Source organism: Salvia hispanica, chromosome 1 (assembly GCF_023119035.1).
Source record: "Salvia hispanica cultivar TCC Black 2014 chromosome 1, UniMelb_Shisp_WGS_1.0, whole genome shotgun sequence".
Taxonomy (NCBI): Eukaryota; Viridiplantae; Streptophyta; class Magnoliopsida; order Lamiales; family Lamiaceae; genus Salvia; species Salvia hispanica.
The window spans coordinates 45,824,164-45,839,527 of record NC_062965.1 but is presented as its reverse complement, the minus strand read 5'-3'; the positions used below and the strand labels follow the sequence as shown (position 1 = coordinate 45,839,527).

Below are 15,364 nucleotides of genomic sequence, written 5' to 3'. Positions count from 1 at the left end.
AAATTTTTTTCAAATTTTGACGTCGGAATATATGCATGTAGGATATCGTTGGAATCCTTATAAAATTATCTTTAATTTGATATATATTATATGAATTTAAAGTTTTAGGATTTCTTTTAAAAGTTAGTTATAACTAATTTTGTAGTTAAATGACATTAATACCCCCATTGATATTTTTTGGAATTAATTCTATGGTCTTATTGGCGTTTTTTTTTTTATCGTATTGACATTTCAGTGTTGATGATTTAGGCCTCTAATTTGAATATCTAATGGCTATTATTTAGTTGTAGTTAGCAATTAAGTATTGAGTTAGCAATATAACACTCGCCCTAGACTATAATAGTATATTCCAACTGAGCGAACTGCGAAGTTAAGTATTGAGTTAACAATATAACACTCGCACAAACAAGAACAATTTATGATAAAACAGCACTAGGATAAAGAATGTGCTTATATGTCACACCAAAAGATTATTTTTTTTTGGAATTAGATATCTGCACTGCTAAATTAATTCATGTGTGTTGATACTAGTTTTTTACTTAGATTCCCTAATTCGATCACTATATGACAATCGAGTCCTATATACAAACCTTCCATTTATTTTATGACAAATATGGGGGATCTAACTTCGACATGAAATATACTCCGCTAACATAGTATATTTTCAAATTAATAATTTAGAGACTCTGTTTGTAAAATGCAAACTGTTGACTCAATTTCTATAACTAATTCTGATAACTCTGTCAACTTCAGTTATATATATACAGAGTTAAACTTGTCCATCTCAGATTATATGATTAATAACTTTTTTTTCCCTTACTAATTAAAAACAAATCTCGCAGTATTACATGATTTACACAAATTTCACAAAATTGTAAATTCTTTGTAAGAGCGTAAATTACACTAGTACATGGTTTACACAAGTTTAAGCAAAATTCGTGTAAATTGTAAAGGGTGTTGCTTAATTTAATATTTCTATAGTAGGAGTATAAATTAATGGATAAAACATATACTATGATATACTCCTCCCAGTGGACCTCTAACTCCGTAAAATTCGGGATAATGGAATAGAATTAGTCTGGTTTAAATGGAAAAGAATGGAAATGCACTCACTGACCTTTTCCATTTGTTATTTTTTTTACTGTACATCGAAGGGGAGATGTTTGTTTCAACATGTCTTAATAGTTCCAAAATAGAGAAGTAACTTCGAGTTTGGATTCCCCCGGCTGTGTGCTGCACGTCCGAACTTGCAACATACTTGATCTTTAGACCAACGTGTAGCGTTTCTGGGGCAGCACACAGCAAGGATAACATGGGAATCAAAACTCTGCTTGGTTCATCACCCCCATCATATTCACAGCAACACAACAAGACATGTTGAAAGAATTTATGACACCCAATTTCCTAAACAGCAACACTACACGCGTAGCAGAAAAGATACTGTATACTTGTGATTAATTTTAAGTTGTGTACCTTATTCCCTTTGCATTCTTTACATGTTAGCCCCATAGAAAGCGGTGGCTTAGATTACAGATACCTACAAGGCTACAAACATAGTCGTAGCCTTTAACAGATACTTCAGCTGCTGATGTCGAAGTACTTGGGATCCTCAGGGAAGTGGTATTCCACGATCAACTGCAGTAGACCATAAAACCAAACTCAATAACACTGGCTGCTGGTTACTTGGCTTAAAATACATCTAAACGCAAAGGAAACACAGCAAACATAAATTTGACACACGTTTTATAATCTACTAGTATAAGCTTAAGAAACTACACACCTTTCCCTCATCAGCGTCTGAATGGCGCTGAGGAAACACAACCTTCAAGTCATCGTACAGATAAAATCTTCTATGATCCTGCGTGTCTGTTTTATTTCTTTCTGAAGCCAAAGAAGGATCTGCTTGCCTTACTGATATTGAACTTCTTTTGGGGAGAGTACAAAGAAATCGCAGGTGAAGAGCATAACGAAGAGCACCAACAGCAGTTGCGTTTGGATTCGCCCTTGAACAGCCAGGTTCACACTTTACTTCAGTTTTGCAGGAAGCATCAACCTCGTCATTCTGGCATGAATAACATCCTAAAACCTGACTTATGTTGTCAATGCCATTGTGATTTTCATCTGACAGTTTCTTTTCATCTTTCTTGCTCAACATTTTTTGTATTTCCCCACCATGAATGGGATCTGAGACTGAGGAAGCAAGAAACACCCTTTGACGCAAGAATGTCTGTTTGAAAGAACAGAACGTAGTTTAGTTTATGGACTCGGGTGCATAAATTAAAGAGAGCACTTCTCCAAAGCAAAAGAAACCATATAACTTACGGTAGATATAGCATAACCTGCCATATCCACTGAGACAAATATTCTCTTCCCTCTCATAAATGGGCGACCAAGAGATGAAAGATTAAGGTACTATACATCCCATGCAACATAAGCAGACGTTAATGTACTAGAACTGACCTTAGTACCAGCTGGCATATCAGTCAAGTCGTAATTACATAAGTAGGTGTGTACTGGTGTCTTCTCGGGATTGCTCAGGACCTGTGGACCATTCAATATGTTAATACAAATTTCTATAACCATGATGAATTATTGCCTCTCAGATCATTGTAGAAACATAAAATGGCACGAGAGAGAACCTACATGGGATGGAATGTGTGCTATGAAATTTTTTGTAAGCTAAGGAAAAGAAATGAACAAATTTTAGAAGCACATGGTAAGATTTTGACAGCATTCCAGTTTACAATTACCTTCTGAACATATTTAGTACTATACCTTGGCTTTGAAAAAAGAAAAACAATAGCCTATATATTGAAACCATAAGTTCCTTCACAGCTATGATTCAGCAAGAAGTTCAAAAATCATTACTGGTAGGAACATTTAGATCCAGATAAGATTGACTGGAGTCCTCAACACAAATGTAGCTAAATGATGCAAAGCAAAATGTATGGTGCAAAAGTGTATGAGGGTATGCTTCTATCGTTTCCAAGCATACTACAAGGGAGAACAGTCATATAAACAAAATAGATGTAGCAGTAGAATGAATAAAAAGTAGAAGATACCAGCTGAATGCGCCCTTTCACAGGAATACGCAGTCGACTCTTTCCTTCATGTGGTTCACAACTATCAAGAATCCCTTTTTCACCTCTGCACTTGTTTGAACATGAACTACCAGCAAGACCTATAGATGCATAGTATAATAAATAGCTGTCGCCATCCACACTGGTCACTGCAAATGGAAGTTTCTGCGACTTTGGGGAGAAATTTCCACCCGTTATACCAAGTACAGCAAGGAAACCATCTATGTCCTGTACAATTAAAGAAAAAAAATGACACAATTTAGACTCTAATCTTTTGCCGAACATTAGGTCTGTCAATTTACAAAAACTATTATTGGGTCATCAAATAAGAACACGGAAAGCCAAAATCGAAAATTAAGCAAAATAAAGGACCTGACTAAATCTTCCCAATGCAAGCCGACCAGAGAGCAGAGACTCCTCAAAGGACCCAACCAAGGACCTTCGGACAGGAAATCCACGCGAATTTTTCCCCAATCTTTTACAATTTCCACTTTCAAGCTCTTGACAGAAAGGCCACTGTTTTCCAGTTCTAGTTCCTGAGGAAGGAGATTGGGCTTCTCTATGAAGAATGTCATTATCTTTACATGATATTCTATTGTTCCAGAATTCTTCTTCTTCAGAGGAAAATATCACCCCCGACCTGCTCTCATCTAGTGAACATGCAACCTTTTCCAATATCTCCAATTTCTTACTGCTCTTTAACCTGACCACAGATTCTAATTGTCCGGAAAATTTTGGCCTGAGCGGTGACAGAGAGAGAGGGTACAACCCTGGTTTAATAGGTACTGACTTAGGCCCTGACCCTATCTCACCTAATTTGGATAACGAATCAGTTCTGGATGAAGGTATATATGGAAATGGATCTAGTTCCTTGTCCTCCAACACAGGGCCATCTGTGAATAGTATTGAAGTGGTTTTGCTGTATTTATACAGCCTATCATGTAGTTCAGAACAACTAGTTGTGGGCCGGATTGGCATATTTGAATGACTTCTGCTGCCCACATTCGCTTTTTTACTATCTTGTGCTAAAGAAATGCCATATGTATCTCTATTAGAATGGCAATTAATCTGAACATCCCTGCTGCCAATATTTAAAGAATCACCATCAAATTGTTGATAGAGAAGCATTTTATTCAGTGGAGAAAGCATCCGTTTCTTGACAAGTCCACTGGGCTCGGTTTCTTTCAGACTCAATTTGGAAGAAGCAGATTGACAATAGCCACGCGCACCTTCTAGTCCATCAACCGATACATCCTTCTCATTACAATTGAAACCAACAACCCTTGAAACTGGATGTTGAACATTCCTCCTGGTTTCAGTAATTAATGAGTCCTCAAATGGTACCTTTTCGAGAACACTATCAGGTGCTGCATCGAAAAACCTTTTCTCAAATCCATCAGGAGACTTCAAGGTGTTCCGCCGATAATCTGGCAAAGAATAATACCTAGAATCCTGAAATGTTTGGTTTGCAGGTCCCACACACAACCCACTCACATTGACACCACCAAGTTGTGGTATGGTATAAACAACTGTGCCTAAAGGACTAGGTTCACTTTCAGATGTCTCACAAGATGAGACTTGAGGTAACCCCATCTCTCCTCAACAGATTAAACAACTTTCCTGATGAACTTAGCAACTTCTTCTAGCTTACCCATAGGTATAACCAATTCAACAAAGAATGTAACAAAACTCCAACTAGAATGCATCAAACTTCCAATCTTAATGCAAGCCTCATTTCAATAACCAGCCCAGCCCAAAGGCAATAATCCTGGAAGAAGATGTTATTGTTTGAAGATGCAACTCCGAGCTTGCAATCAAATCATAGGTAGTACCTAAAACAAGCAAAAATATTTCTGTGAACACCACATACAAACTCGTATCAACAACAAAGAAACCGGATTGTAGCAATAAATTGAAGCAAACAGAGCAGATTATACTACTTATTCCGCGTCGAGAGGCTAAAATAGCACAAATGACAAATCAATAAGAAGTAAAATAAATCTGAAATAGGAGCAACTCGCGATCAACTCTAAGATACATCAGACAAATGGAATAACAATAAGAAATATCAGACGGAAAAATAATAAAGGAAAAAGCTCTTCAATCCAACTCTATGAAAAAAAACCAAAACATTAATGAAATAGCAATACAACAATTTCAGAAAAATACAGTATATATGAGCGCTCTGATAAACAGAATCAATACAAAATCCAGTGCCGAGATTAAGTTATCCAAAATCCACGTTCCGATAATGATCAGTCAACAAGCAATGAAGGTAACTCAACGAACAACACATCAGTTACTTGTACGGCACACATTCCATTCCATTCGCAGGTGAAGAAATAAAAAATCAAAATAATGAAAAATATGAGCAGCGAACAAAACATTTCAAACTTCATCAGTCATCCAGAGAGAGCGGAGATTCAAGGGCTGCGACTCACCGATATGGAGATGTATTGGCGCCGATGAAAGCTTCTGATCGCCGATCAAACATTGTTCAATCATAAAGAAAAATGAAAATGGCGTACGAAAATGAATTTCTCCTTAGATATAAAAAAGAGGTGGAGAATAGAAATGGAGGTTGGGTTTATGTACTGCACATTGCTGAAAAGTGAAAACAGATTACTTACTAATTTTCACTTTCTCTTCTTTTCTTTTTCAACTTTCTTCTCCTATTTAATGGGGTTAGATTAAATCTATTATTTTTTTTCTAATGAGAAAAAATTAGTATAAATTTATTTTTGCAAATGAAGTTAGCCAGTTTTGAATTGTGTTTCTAAATGAGTGATTCCTATGAACTTTTCTACTTTCCGTCATTCCTTATGCTGTTATGCACCTTAACCAACAAGACTATTTTTTCTGTTTAGATACAAAGAAACAAAACTATTTTTTCTGTTTAGATACAAAGAAACAAATCAGACGTTTTTTTTTTTTTTTTTCTTCCTTTTTTTCCGCTATCACTACATCAAATAAATCGACTTTTCTCCAACAAGGAATGTAGGAAGGAATACGCAATATATTTACGTGAAATGAACGACTTCTGATTTAACAGATTAATTAATCCTCAACTAGGTATTTCTGTCTACAGTTATCAGTTAAATAAAGAAAAAATTAGTAAAATTTTATTTAATACTAACATTGGTATCCAGAAAGAATCATATAAATACAAATCTGAATCATGCATGCGACTCTAATTAGACACGTTGAAATAATATTACCAGGTCATGCAGACACGTGGCATTCGCTTATTAGTTATTAGCCATCATATGCTACTGTTTGTCTCGGTTATGCAATTTTTCACCCACTCCAAACTACTAGTTCAATATGACCTTTTTTTCATTTTGGGGTACACTAAACTAGATTCACATCGAAGTAAGCAGAGATTTGCAAATTTTCAAATCAGCAGGCAAAGTGGGGACAACACGTGTGAATATGGGCCACATTTCCATCCATGTTGATTCCACCACATGGCTACTTTAATGGGCTTCAGTCTTGGGTTTAGAACCGTAGGATGGCCCATCAATACACAACACAATACATATATATGTAGAGAGAGAGGGAGACAGTGTATCACTTCTTAGATCATAAAGTTGATGGTTAAAATGGTCTGGCAGCCTCTTCCATCATCTTCTTTACTCTCATCAGTCTTTCTATTTCCTTGAGAACCTGTTCAACAAATATATTAGTTCCTCAAATTTCGATTGCCATTAGCAAGTTTCAAGTAAGCATATCCTTTTTCAGGCCTCAAAGGGAGCTCACCTCCATGCACATATCCTCAACCGTCACAGCATCAAGTTCGTCATAACCATACCCTAATTGAGAAGCCACATCTGAGAAAGAGAGAGGGTCAGAATAAACAGAACATGATGCGAAGATAAATAAGAGAAACATGGCATAGCCTCTCTCACTCTGAAGAGAAATGGTGGCATCAGCAGTGGAATATCCATTTCGCCCACTATTGTATAGTGCAGCCACTTGATCCTGAATCTGTGTGAAATGAACAAGTTAAGCACAACTGGTGATGGTGATGGTGATGGTGATGGTGATGCGTTGAAAGTTCAAACTGGGACATAGTAGTATGTAACGAATAGCAACTCAAGGCACAAATGAATGAACCTCGGAAGATGATTTGCATATTGGCGTATCAGAAGCTGAAAGTTGAATCTTGTCCTCTTCCAACTCTTTCGCCACCAAGTCCAATGGCACGTCTATCCAAATAGAAACTCCGTGCCTTAGTAGCGCCCTATATGACAGTACCAGTTTGGTCACCACACACATCATGCAATGCATAAATTCAAGACTAAACCTCCTCCGACCAAACAACTTACAGATTTGTTGCACTTTTAACAGCTCCATTTCCAGCACAAACAACCAATCGGCCCATTGATGACAACTGCTTCAGTACTTCCGTCTACAATAAATTATAGGATCATATTCATGAAAACATAATTGTACTGCACATTTTAGCTCAAGGAAAAAAACATGCCAAAGTCACCTCGGATGCAAGGTATCCTTCTTCGTCATTCTCTATGATTGATATAGCATTTGGTTTTCCTCCAGCAGCTTCCTCCACCAGACCATCGCTACAGAATGAGTTCAGGCTTATTGAAGAAGCTAAACTAATAGCACAGTCCTAACAATCAATTCAGAAATATTGCTCAATGTTACCTGTTAAAATAATAGTAACGCAATGCATCAGCAAGAATCTGCCCCAAGCCCAATTTATACGAGCTATTTATCCCTGCAACAGTAGAATTAACACCTAACAAACAAAATCTGGAATAAGTAGAGATGCACAAATTTGTAATAAAAATTCTCACCAACAAGAAATATGGATGTGCCCTTTAAATCAGAAGATATCTCCGATGCCTTGTTCTGAAATTAACTGAACAGTTTAATCAGTTCCTCAAATTGACATCAAATCATATGGAGCAGACCAAAAATTCAAATTGCACAAGAAAACAAAGACTCACTTTGATCGCTAAAGACAGATCACGTTCAACAACCTTTGTAGCCACTGAATCTAACAAGACAGAAAAGCAACCAATTAGCATAATCTTATTCGTACTTATAGATCAAATCTCAATTCAGTAAATCAGGTCGAACAACACAGCAAGCAATACGCTTTAAAATTCGCTTATCTCAGAAGCTTTCAACCGTTTATCTAATCCTAAACATGAACGCCGTTTTACACTGAGACCAGATAGAAACAAACAGAGCTACAAATTAATTTTGACTCAACTGAAGCCATTTGCCCCCCAAAATTTACCACAACCAACATTCATACGGCATCACCTACTAATCCAGTGATTCAATTTCTTCAAATTAAAACCTTAATCGCTCATATACCAGAAACCAAACGGCGTAATCGCCCGTCAACACTGCAAGGTCGTCTCAAAGTCATTACCTGAAGTGCTATTCTCAAGGATAGCGCGGGTAGTAACAGCGCGCTGTGAAAATTTAGGTTTGAGAAACAAAATTGGCGAATCTGGGGAAAACCGAGAGTTGAGGGAAATGTGAGGGCGGAGGGGCGGGTGACTGAGTGACGGAGACCTGCAGGTGCAGGTGCTACTGGCTTGGATTATCATCATATCCTTCACTTCTCTCTCTACCAGTAAAAATTGCTTCTGCAACAATTATACGAGTATTCTCTTTTCCTTCATGTTATTGGGCTTATCATATATATTAGGCCGGCCCGATAAAAAACAATTCAACTGCTCTCCATTTACTCCATCACTTCTACAGCAAAATCCGATTCAAATCATATACATTCAAATTTTGTAGTTGCAATTTCTATTTTACGACTTCTATTCAAAATTGGTTTCACCTGTAAATTTCAATTCATTGTTTTATAAAATAACACAAAATTTAGTTTGAACTTATCGTAATACTACCTTCGAATTTATGTCTCTTTGTCTGTTAAATATAGAAAAAAAATGAATTACACAAGTATAATATAATATCATACGTTAAAACATTTTGGTATTAATTTGAGTGGACTAAGTTATTAAAGGGACTCTGCAAAATTAAATAAAAGAATAACAAGGGCAAAATTGTGATACATATAACTCCAAGAATCAAGATATAATGAGACCAATTGACCGAGATTAACAACTTAAATATACAAAGAGATGCCAAAATTCTGTCATATTTACCCCAAGAAGCTGGCAGAATCATATTATAGGCAGGTTCCAAAACTGAAGAATGCAGATATTGCGGCAACCAAGGCCAAAGCAGTCAGCTCCCACCAGCATTCACTGAAGTTGGCATATATATAATCAGAACATTATATAGTAGCATCATTCAATAATATATAAATGCAAGGAAAAGTAGCAAGTAACATAATCTCTCCAAGAAAGTGAGTTCCATTGACTTACCTCGTATCTGTCCAGAATTTGGTGACTTCGTATGTAATAGGGAGATGGGCGTGAGCGGAGGAGAAGAAACTCCTGCGCTATAAACCTTGCCTGAGTGAAAACCTGCTTCTCTCTGACCAATAGAAGGTATGGAGAAGCTTCGAGAGACTGTTGGCTGAGGGAGAGGAAGTGGAGACCCTTCTCTCAGTTGTCTAAAGGGATTCCTGTTCGTTGGGGATACTTCCCGTTTGCTATTGACTAGGGGAGCGGAGTGTCCAAGAGCCCCTATTGATCGTGTTTGTTTGGAAACAAAAGTATCAGGGGGCCTTGGGAGTTTATGAAGCTCACTTATTTTAGGTGAAGTTGCAAGGGCAGATGAGGCGTTATGAGACACATTAACGAGCAAGGACGATTGGGGACCAGACGCATGCGAAAGCAATCCAGAAAATGATCGAGGTGTGTCATTGGAGCTAATGAGTGCGTGGGGCATGTTTAAAGAAGGTTTGCTTGTAATTGGACCAGAGAAAGCTTGCCTTGTATTTTTCTTAACGTCGAATCCACTCTGTGTGTCAATGTGCGGGATAGCAGCTCCCTCAGCCAGAGGCGGAAGGGGAAGAGAGTGCTTGTAGGTGCTGCTTTCTTCAACAACTATTTGAGGCTTCGAGATACTGTGTGCAGAAAACTGGCCATCTGTGAATTTTTTTGGCTTCTCCATGTCCAATGGCGATGAGTGCCACAAATATTTCGAACTCCCAGCAGATAGCTTGGGATTAGATAGAGGTCCAGAAGCAGTCATGTTTGAACCTTTTGCTTCAGCCGGAGTTGGCAGCACATAAGTACTAGTAAACTTCTCTTGATAGAGCGGAGCAGAATGGCTCCCTGCTCGAGGCTGTTGGCTAGGTATTTGATCCCATTGGTGTCTGCTTCCACTTCTCTGCAACTCAACATCTTTTACCCGAGATGGTCGTGCACTCGAAGCATCTATCTGATTCAACTGCACAGCAACAAGATAGAACAGGTTAACTTCTTTGGAATTGAGAAATAATGCAGAAACAAAGTACTAACATTTTGTGCATGCAAGTCCATACATAGAACGACATGAACCCCACAAAGTTGAAACAGACTTTTCATTTAGAAGTACACGGAATCCTAATGGGATGTCTCAGATGCAAGTATGGAGAAAAGATAAATAATACTATATACTTAGTTAAAGCTAACAGTAATTAGAATCCATAAGAGAAATTTGTCCTCAAAATATAATACATAAGCCACAGTTTGAGTTCAACAAAAAGCAAACCGAACTCACCTCCATCGAGTTATTCAATGTGTAGGCACTTCCTAGTTCTTCTTTCACCCTGTAGGCAAATGTTAGTTCTCCATGCTCATTGCTCTCATAACTGTCCTCTCCACCATCTTTTTCCCCTTCATCTGTTTCAGAGAGCTCGTAGTCGATATGTTGCTTTTCGGAAACATTTTTTATGTATGGTTCAACTGCTTCGAGAGACTGAAGTCCTTTCCGAAAAAAATTCAACTGCTTTCAGAAAATAAAAATCATGAAAACTTGAATAGTACTGTAACTTATTTACTTGAATAACTGAGACAGAAGCAAACCTGTGCAGCATGGTGACGAGCTGCTTGGGTGAATAGGCTCCTGCTTTGCCCTTGCTTCAATGATTCCACACGGAAAGCGCAGAGCCTTGCAACATCATTATACTCGTCGTTGATAACTTTCAATTGTTGCAAGCTAAAAGTCTCCCCCTTTCCATGTCTGGACTTGCCCTTTTCCTTAACTTGTCCCACCATGTATTCAAACATCTCCCTGATAATGCAATAATCAATATTAAGTAACACAACGAAAGAATACTAAGTTAAAAATATGGGAGAAGGCACAACCTTTTCTCATCACATTGTAACTTCATCTCCTGTACAAATGTAAAAATAGATTTCATAACAATCCAGCAGTTCATAAAAATACACTAATGTGATTTACCAGCATAAAATTAGAGGAAGTATCAAAATGAAAAGACAACCCCAGACTGGAGTTCTAGAAATCTACTAAGACTAAACAATTTGAGGTTCAGATATAGCTTTCAATCAAAATAATTAATAGGCATTGAGTTCGTGTTCGAACCTCCACTTTCCTTAGCTCGCTAAGGAGACACTCTGATGGATTTGTGATCGTCATGATAATCTGGTGCCGCTGGAAAGTAAAAAGAACGTATTGTAATAAATTGTCTAACATATGTTAAAACTGAATATTAGCAGGATGATAAATACTCATTAGTCATCACTCACATAGATATCAACCAGTTTCTGAAGTTCGAGCTGCACTTTCCCAAGCATTGATAATGCTCCTCCTGTACAGCCAAAGGTATATGGGATTAACATCTAGCACTAAAAACAAACCAAGCCAATCAAATGCACACAAAGAGGTATGCCAAATTTTGCAAACTAAAGTAGAAGTAAAAACAAGACGTGTTGATGAGAATGCTGCCAATAACCAAAAACTACAAAAAGCAGGATAAACTGACTGACTTACTACTTTCTACATCATCATGCGTATTGGTTTTCTCTAGTAGAGAATTGCCCATCTCCAGCAATGACTCTGAAAACTCTGAAGGAAAAACAAAAATGGAACTGTAGTAATGTGTAAGGAGAAGTATAGGAAATCATAACAATCCGTCCTTGCATGAATGGTAGATAAAGGGGCATGTAGTAATCACCTACGAGGTCAACTACAATCTTTGAGTTTAGGTACAAATTACAATCAATCTAAAATCTTAGAGAATTATGCACAACTTCGTTGATCATCTGAAGTGAAAGCTTCTTTGAACTGATTATCGTTAGCATAAGAAACCAATAGATGAAGCTACATCAAAATCCTATAATCAAAAATTGCAATGTAACTTAAGCCATTTGATCAAAGTAAACAAGTAGTACCATAAGCACTATTTGCTGTAGCTGCGGAGGCAGAAAGTAGAGTATCATAGCACGTTCTCATGTCTTTCATATCCTGCAAACAAATGCATCCGCAATATCACAATGCAAGTGATGAATCAAGTCAGGAAACATATTACTGGAAAATAATCTGATTAATCAACCTCACAGATAACAATAACACTATGCAAAGAATACGAAAAACACAAGCAAGAAATCACTAGCAATCAGAGATAGCTCAAAGAAAAATCAACTCAAATATATCTAGCGCTAGGTGCCAAAATTAGGAGCGTGGGAAATCCCATTTCGCCGGAATTCACTGAAGTTGAGCATTGGCGTAAAAATGGAGCGTTTACACATTCAATTGTGAAGCAGGAGTACCAAAACAAACAATTTAATTAAGTAAAAGAAACTCACCTTTGCTGCTTGTGTTAATCCATCGACAGGGAGTGAAAAATCATGAACCAATTTCACCCTGGGGTCGCCCTTATTCTGCCCGATAATCCGCATTCGTAGCAACGAAGATTTCATTTCTGAGCACCGAAATTCCTGGCCTCCAAGAAATTGGGGAAATTTATGGCGGAATTGAATTGACTCGGAAATCAACAGCCAAAAGTGTATTTATTGTTCTGTGAATTCAAGCCAAGTAGTTGGAAAAAAGTGTGGGAAACAAATTCAAGAGAATTCTAACGTTGTGCGCCGAATTTGAAAAGCCAACGTCGCTGTTTCAATATTTAAGCGTTTTTTTTACAAATTTAAGAAATTAATATGTTATGTGAAGTGACAATAAAATAAATAAATATATATATAAGATAAATAAATAATAATATAAAACATTTTGTAAAAAAGTAAAAGCGGTTCAACTATCTTTGAACATACTGCAAAAAATACTCAACTCAATTAACTTAGAGACGAAAAGAATATAATATTATGAGAGATCCTCATGTTTAATTTATCTTCTCGAATTGATAACCAGACTTAATAATTATATTTATATTTATTCTGTTACCATATCATTTCAGCTCCAACTAGGCATTCATATTTCATGCGATTATAGGATTTTACACGAGTTGATTTCTTGGCGTCATGGTTAATTTTATTTTTAGACTTACTTCACTGATAGGGGTATGATCAATGACTAACTTTTTCAAGTTGCTAATTTATTAACTCATCAACGCAGTATATTAAAAATATCAACACAATGATATTAAAATATCAACACATAATTTTATTGAATTTCAATATAATGATTTATATTATGTGTTGACATTTTTATTACACTATATTGATAAGTTAACAGAGTTAGCAATTAAAATAGTTAGCAATATAAGGCACCATCTTCGTAATTTATCTTTTTTATGTATAGTGTATTTTTTTTCTTTTATAAGGAATTCATTGATAAAATTTATAATCGATACGTAAATGAAAATTGGGAGAAATTAATGTTGACGTGACTGTGTCTGGTGTGTGTTACATAGATGCATTCTTTATCGTAATTCGTAAGGATATCAAACTAATCAGATTAAGCAGCATTGATTATCAATATGATAGAAAATTTATTTGGAAAATAGTTTTTGACCACAAATGTTAAAAGGGAAATTCTTAAACAGATTTTTTTTGTCGTCGCTTGGAAAGAAAATGACGTGATTAATGTTGTAGATGATCTGATTACATTTTTTTTTACCATCCCTGGTCATAAATTTGAAATTCATATCTTATTTTGAAAAGTATTCGTAATTTAGTTCATATTTCCAATCAAACTTATTATACTTTCATTTTCAATAAGAAAAATGTTTTAGAGACGTAATGTCTCCAAGCCATAATGCCATAATGAGGTTAAAATTGTAATCGTATACTATATTATATTTTTAATTAAATCTACACTTTTTTACATCTACCTTTTTGCCCTTACATCTTAAATAAGGATGTGGTAGCTTAATTATGGAATATATATAAATGTGGAAGATATGATTTAAAATTAAAATATATACCTAAAAAGTAGAATATTAGAGAAATAGGAGATTTATTCATAAATGTTTTATTCAACGTAATGTTCCAAAACTAAGGGAATAAATTATGAGATTTGAACTTAATGAATAAATTATGAATCCATTTTATAAAAATACTAATCCTATATTATTTTCTTCTTTTTTCTTATATAAAATATTAGAGTTTTAAGCCCCATTCAGTATATCATTAAATAAATTAATAATAATAATAATAATGATAATAATAATAATAATTGACTTTATAGTTTTTATTTTAAGAATTTTGTAATTTTTATTATACTACTTCTTTCCTTTCCAAAATTTTAATTTATTTAATTTTTTTATTCTTAGAACATTGCAATCGAACTTCGATCAAATAAATAATTACAAGGCATTTTCTCTTTTGCTTTATAAATAATTGAGTTATTAGCTCAATTCACTATATCATGAAATAAAATTAAGAAAATATGTATAATATATTAATACTAATTGGGTGTAGGTTTTTTTATATCATGCTTACTATTCTAAATTATTCAATTTTGAATATTTAATTTATTCAAATTTTTAATTTTTGGAAAATTATTGTCGAACCTTAGTCAAAATAAATATAATACTAATTGAATTTATTATTTAAATTTTATGTATTTTATAATATTAGTACTCTAGTTTGATTTTTGAGTATTTATTTTTATGTTATTCCTATGTAAAATATATAATATACTCTATTGAATTTCACCATTAGCTTTATTAGTCTTTATTATAGAAATTAGATCACCCCCTAATGATCATGCTAATTGATTTTATCTAAAAATAGCGTTTGGTCATATTTGTCCATATATAAAATATAATTATGGCATAGAGACATAAGGGTATTATGACATGGAGACATTATGTCTCTAAATCACGCCTCTTTCAATAATTGATTTTTAATCGCATATCTCTATCATCTTTAAAGATTTGTACATTAATAGATTCTTGAAATCTTTATGTAAAGACCAATAAA

General features: G+C 35.3%; 3 protein-coding genes across 4 annotated transcripts; all 3 read right to left on the bottom strand.

Annotated features, from left to right (window-relative positions):
• Positions 1-1,078: 1,078 nt before the first annotated feature.
• On the bottom strand, positions 1,079-6,304 carry LOC125223901. Of its 2 annotated transcripts, XR_007176803.1 has the most exons (7): positions 5,522-6,304; positions 3,453-4,912; positions 3,063-3,308; positions 2,461-2,541; positions 1,781-2,227; positions 1,474-1,635; positions 1,079-1,286 (listed from the first exon to the last, which is right to left on the bottom strand). XR_007176803.1 is itself a non-coding variant. In XM_048127213.1 (6 exons), the coding sequence occupies exons 2-6, from the start codon at positions 4,671-4,673 to the stop codon at positions 1,579-1,581; spliced, it is 2,052 nt and encodes a 683-aa protein (XP_047983170.1). In that variant the 5' UTR covers positions 4,674-4,912; positions 5,522-6,304; the 3' UTR covers positions 1,427-1,578. The 2 variants fall into 2 exon arrangements, 1 of the variants encoding a protein (XP_047983170.1); XM_048127213.1 differs by lacking the exon at positions 1,079-1,286 and having other exon boundaries at positions 1,427-1,635.
• Positions 6,305-6,453: 149 nt separating this feature from the next.
• LOC125223915 (probable inactive shikimate kinase like 1, chloroplastic) lies at positions 6,454-8,719 on the bottom strand. Its single transcript, XM_048127227.1, has 10 exons — positions 8,488-8,719; positions 8,054-8,103; positions 7,901-7,955; positions 7,749-7,821; positions 7,576-7,663; positions 7,409-7,491; positions 7,197-7,323; positions 6,989-7,067; positions 6,840-6,910; positions 6,454-6,746 (listed from the first exon to the last, which is right to left on the bottom strand). Exons 1-10 carry the CDS (start codon positions 8,669-8,671, stop codon positions 6,678-6,680), a joined length of 879 nt encoding a protein of 292 aa, XP_047983184.1. The 5' UTR covers positions 8,672-8,719; the 3' UTR covers positions 6,454-6,677.
• A 414-nt stretch (positions 8,720-9,133) lies between these two features.
• LOC125202508 (uncharacterized protein At2g33490-like) lies at positions 9,134-12,917 on the bottom strand. The gene is made up of 10 exons (XM_048100912.1): positions 12,791-12,917; positions 12,377-12,449; positions 11,976-12,050; positions 11,732-11,793; positions 11,568-11,636; positions 11,330-11,358; positions 11,048-11,255; positions 10,743-10,967; positions 9,458-10,430; positions 9,134-9,337 (listed from the first exon to the last, which is right to left on the bottom strand). Exons 1-10 carry the CDS (start codon positions 12,902-12,904, stop codon positions 9,318-9,320), a joined length of 1,848 nt encoding a protein of 615 aa, XP_047956869.1. The 5' UTR covers positions 12,905-12,917; the 3' UTR covers positions 9,134-9,317.
• Positions 12,918-15,364: the final 2,447 nt, after the last annotated feature.

What these genes read in the sequence shown, in the direction of transcription:
- LOC125223901 (XM_048127213.1), bottom strand. Translation starts at nt 4,673, where the DNA reads ATGGGGTTACCTCAAGTCTCATCTTGTGAGACATCTGAAAGTGAACCT. An exon ending in CATTGGGAAGATTTAGTCAG is followed by an intron (nt 3,309 to 3,452) that starts GTCCTTTATTTT and finishes TTAATTGTACAG; the next exon opens with GACATAGATGGTTTCCTTGC. An exon ending in TGAAAGGGCGCATTCAGCTG is followed by an intron (nt 2,542 to 3,062) that starts GTATCTTCTACT and finishes AATGGTCCACAG; the next exon opens with GTCCTGAGCAATCCCGAGAA.
- LOC125223915 (XM_048127227.1), bottom strand. Translation starts at nt 8,671, where the DNA reads ATGATGATAATCCAAGCCAGTAGCACCTGCACCTGCAGGTCTCCGTCA. An exon ending in CCTTGAGAATAGCACTTCAG is followed by an intron (nt 8,104 to 8,487) that starts GTAATGACTTTG and finishes CTGTCTTGTTAG; the next exon opens with ATTCAGTGGCTACAAAGGTT. An exon ending in CGTTACTATTATTTTAACAG is followed by an intron (nt 7,664 to 7,748) that starts GTAACATTGAGC and finishes CTCATTCTGTAG; the next exon opens with CGATGGTCTGGTGGAGGAAG.
- LOC125202508 (XM_048100912.1), bottom strand. Translation starts at nt 12,904, where the DNA reads ATGAAATCTTCGTTGCTACGAATGCGGATTATCGGGCAGAATAAGGGC. An exon ending in CTCGTCACCATGCTGCACAG is followed by an intron (nt 10,968 to 11,047) that starts GTTTGCTTCTGT and finishes TTCTGAAAGCAG; the next exon opens with TTGAATTTTTTTCGGAAAGG. An exon ending in CATTGAATAACTCGATGGAG is followed by an intron (nt 10,431 to 10,742) that starts GTGAGTTCGGTT and finishes GTTGCTGTGCAG; the next exon opens with TTGAATCAGATAGATGCTTC.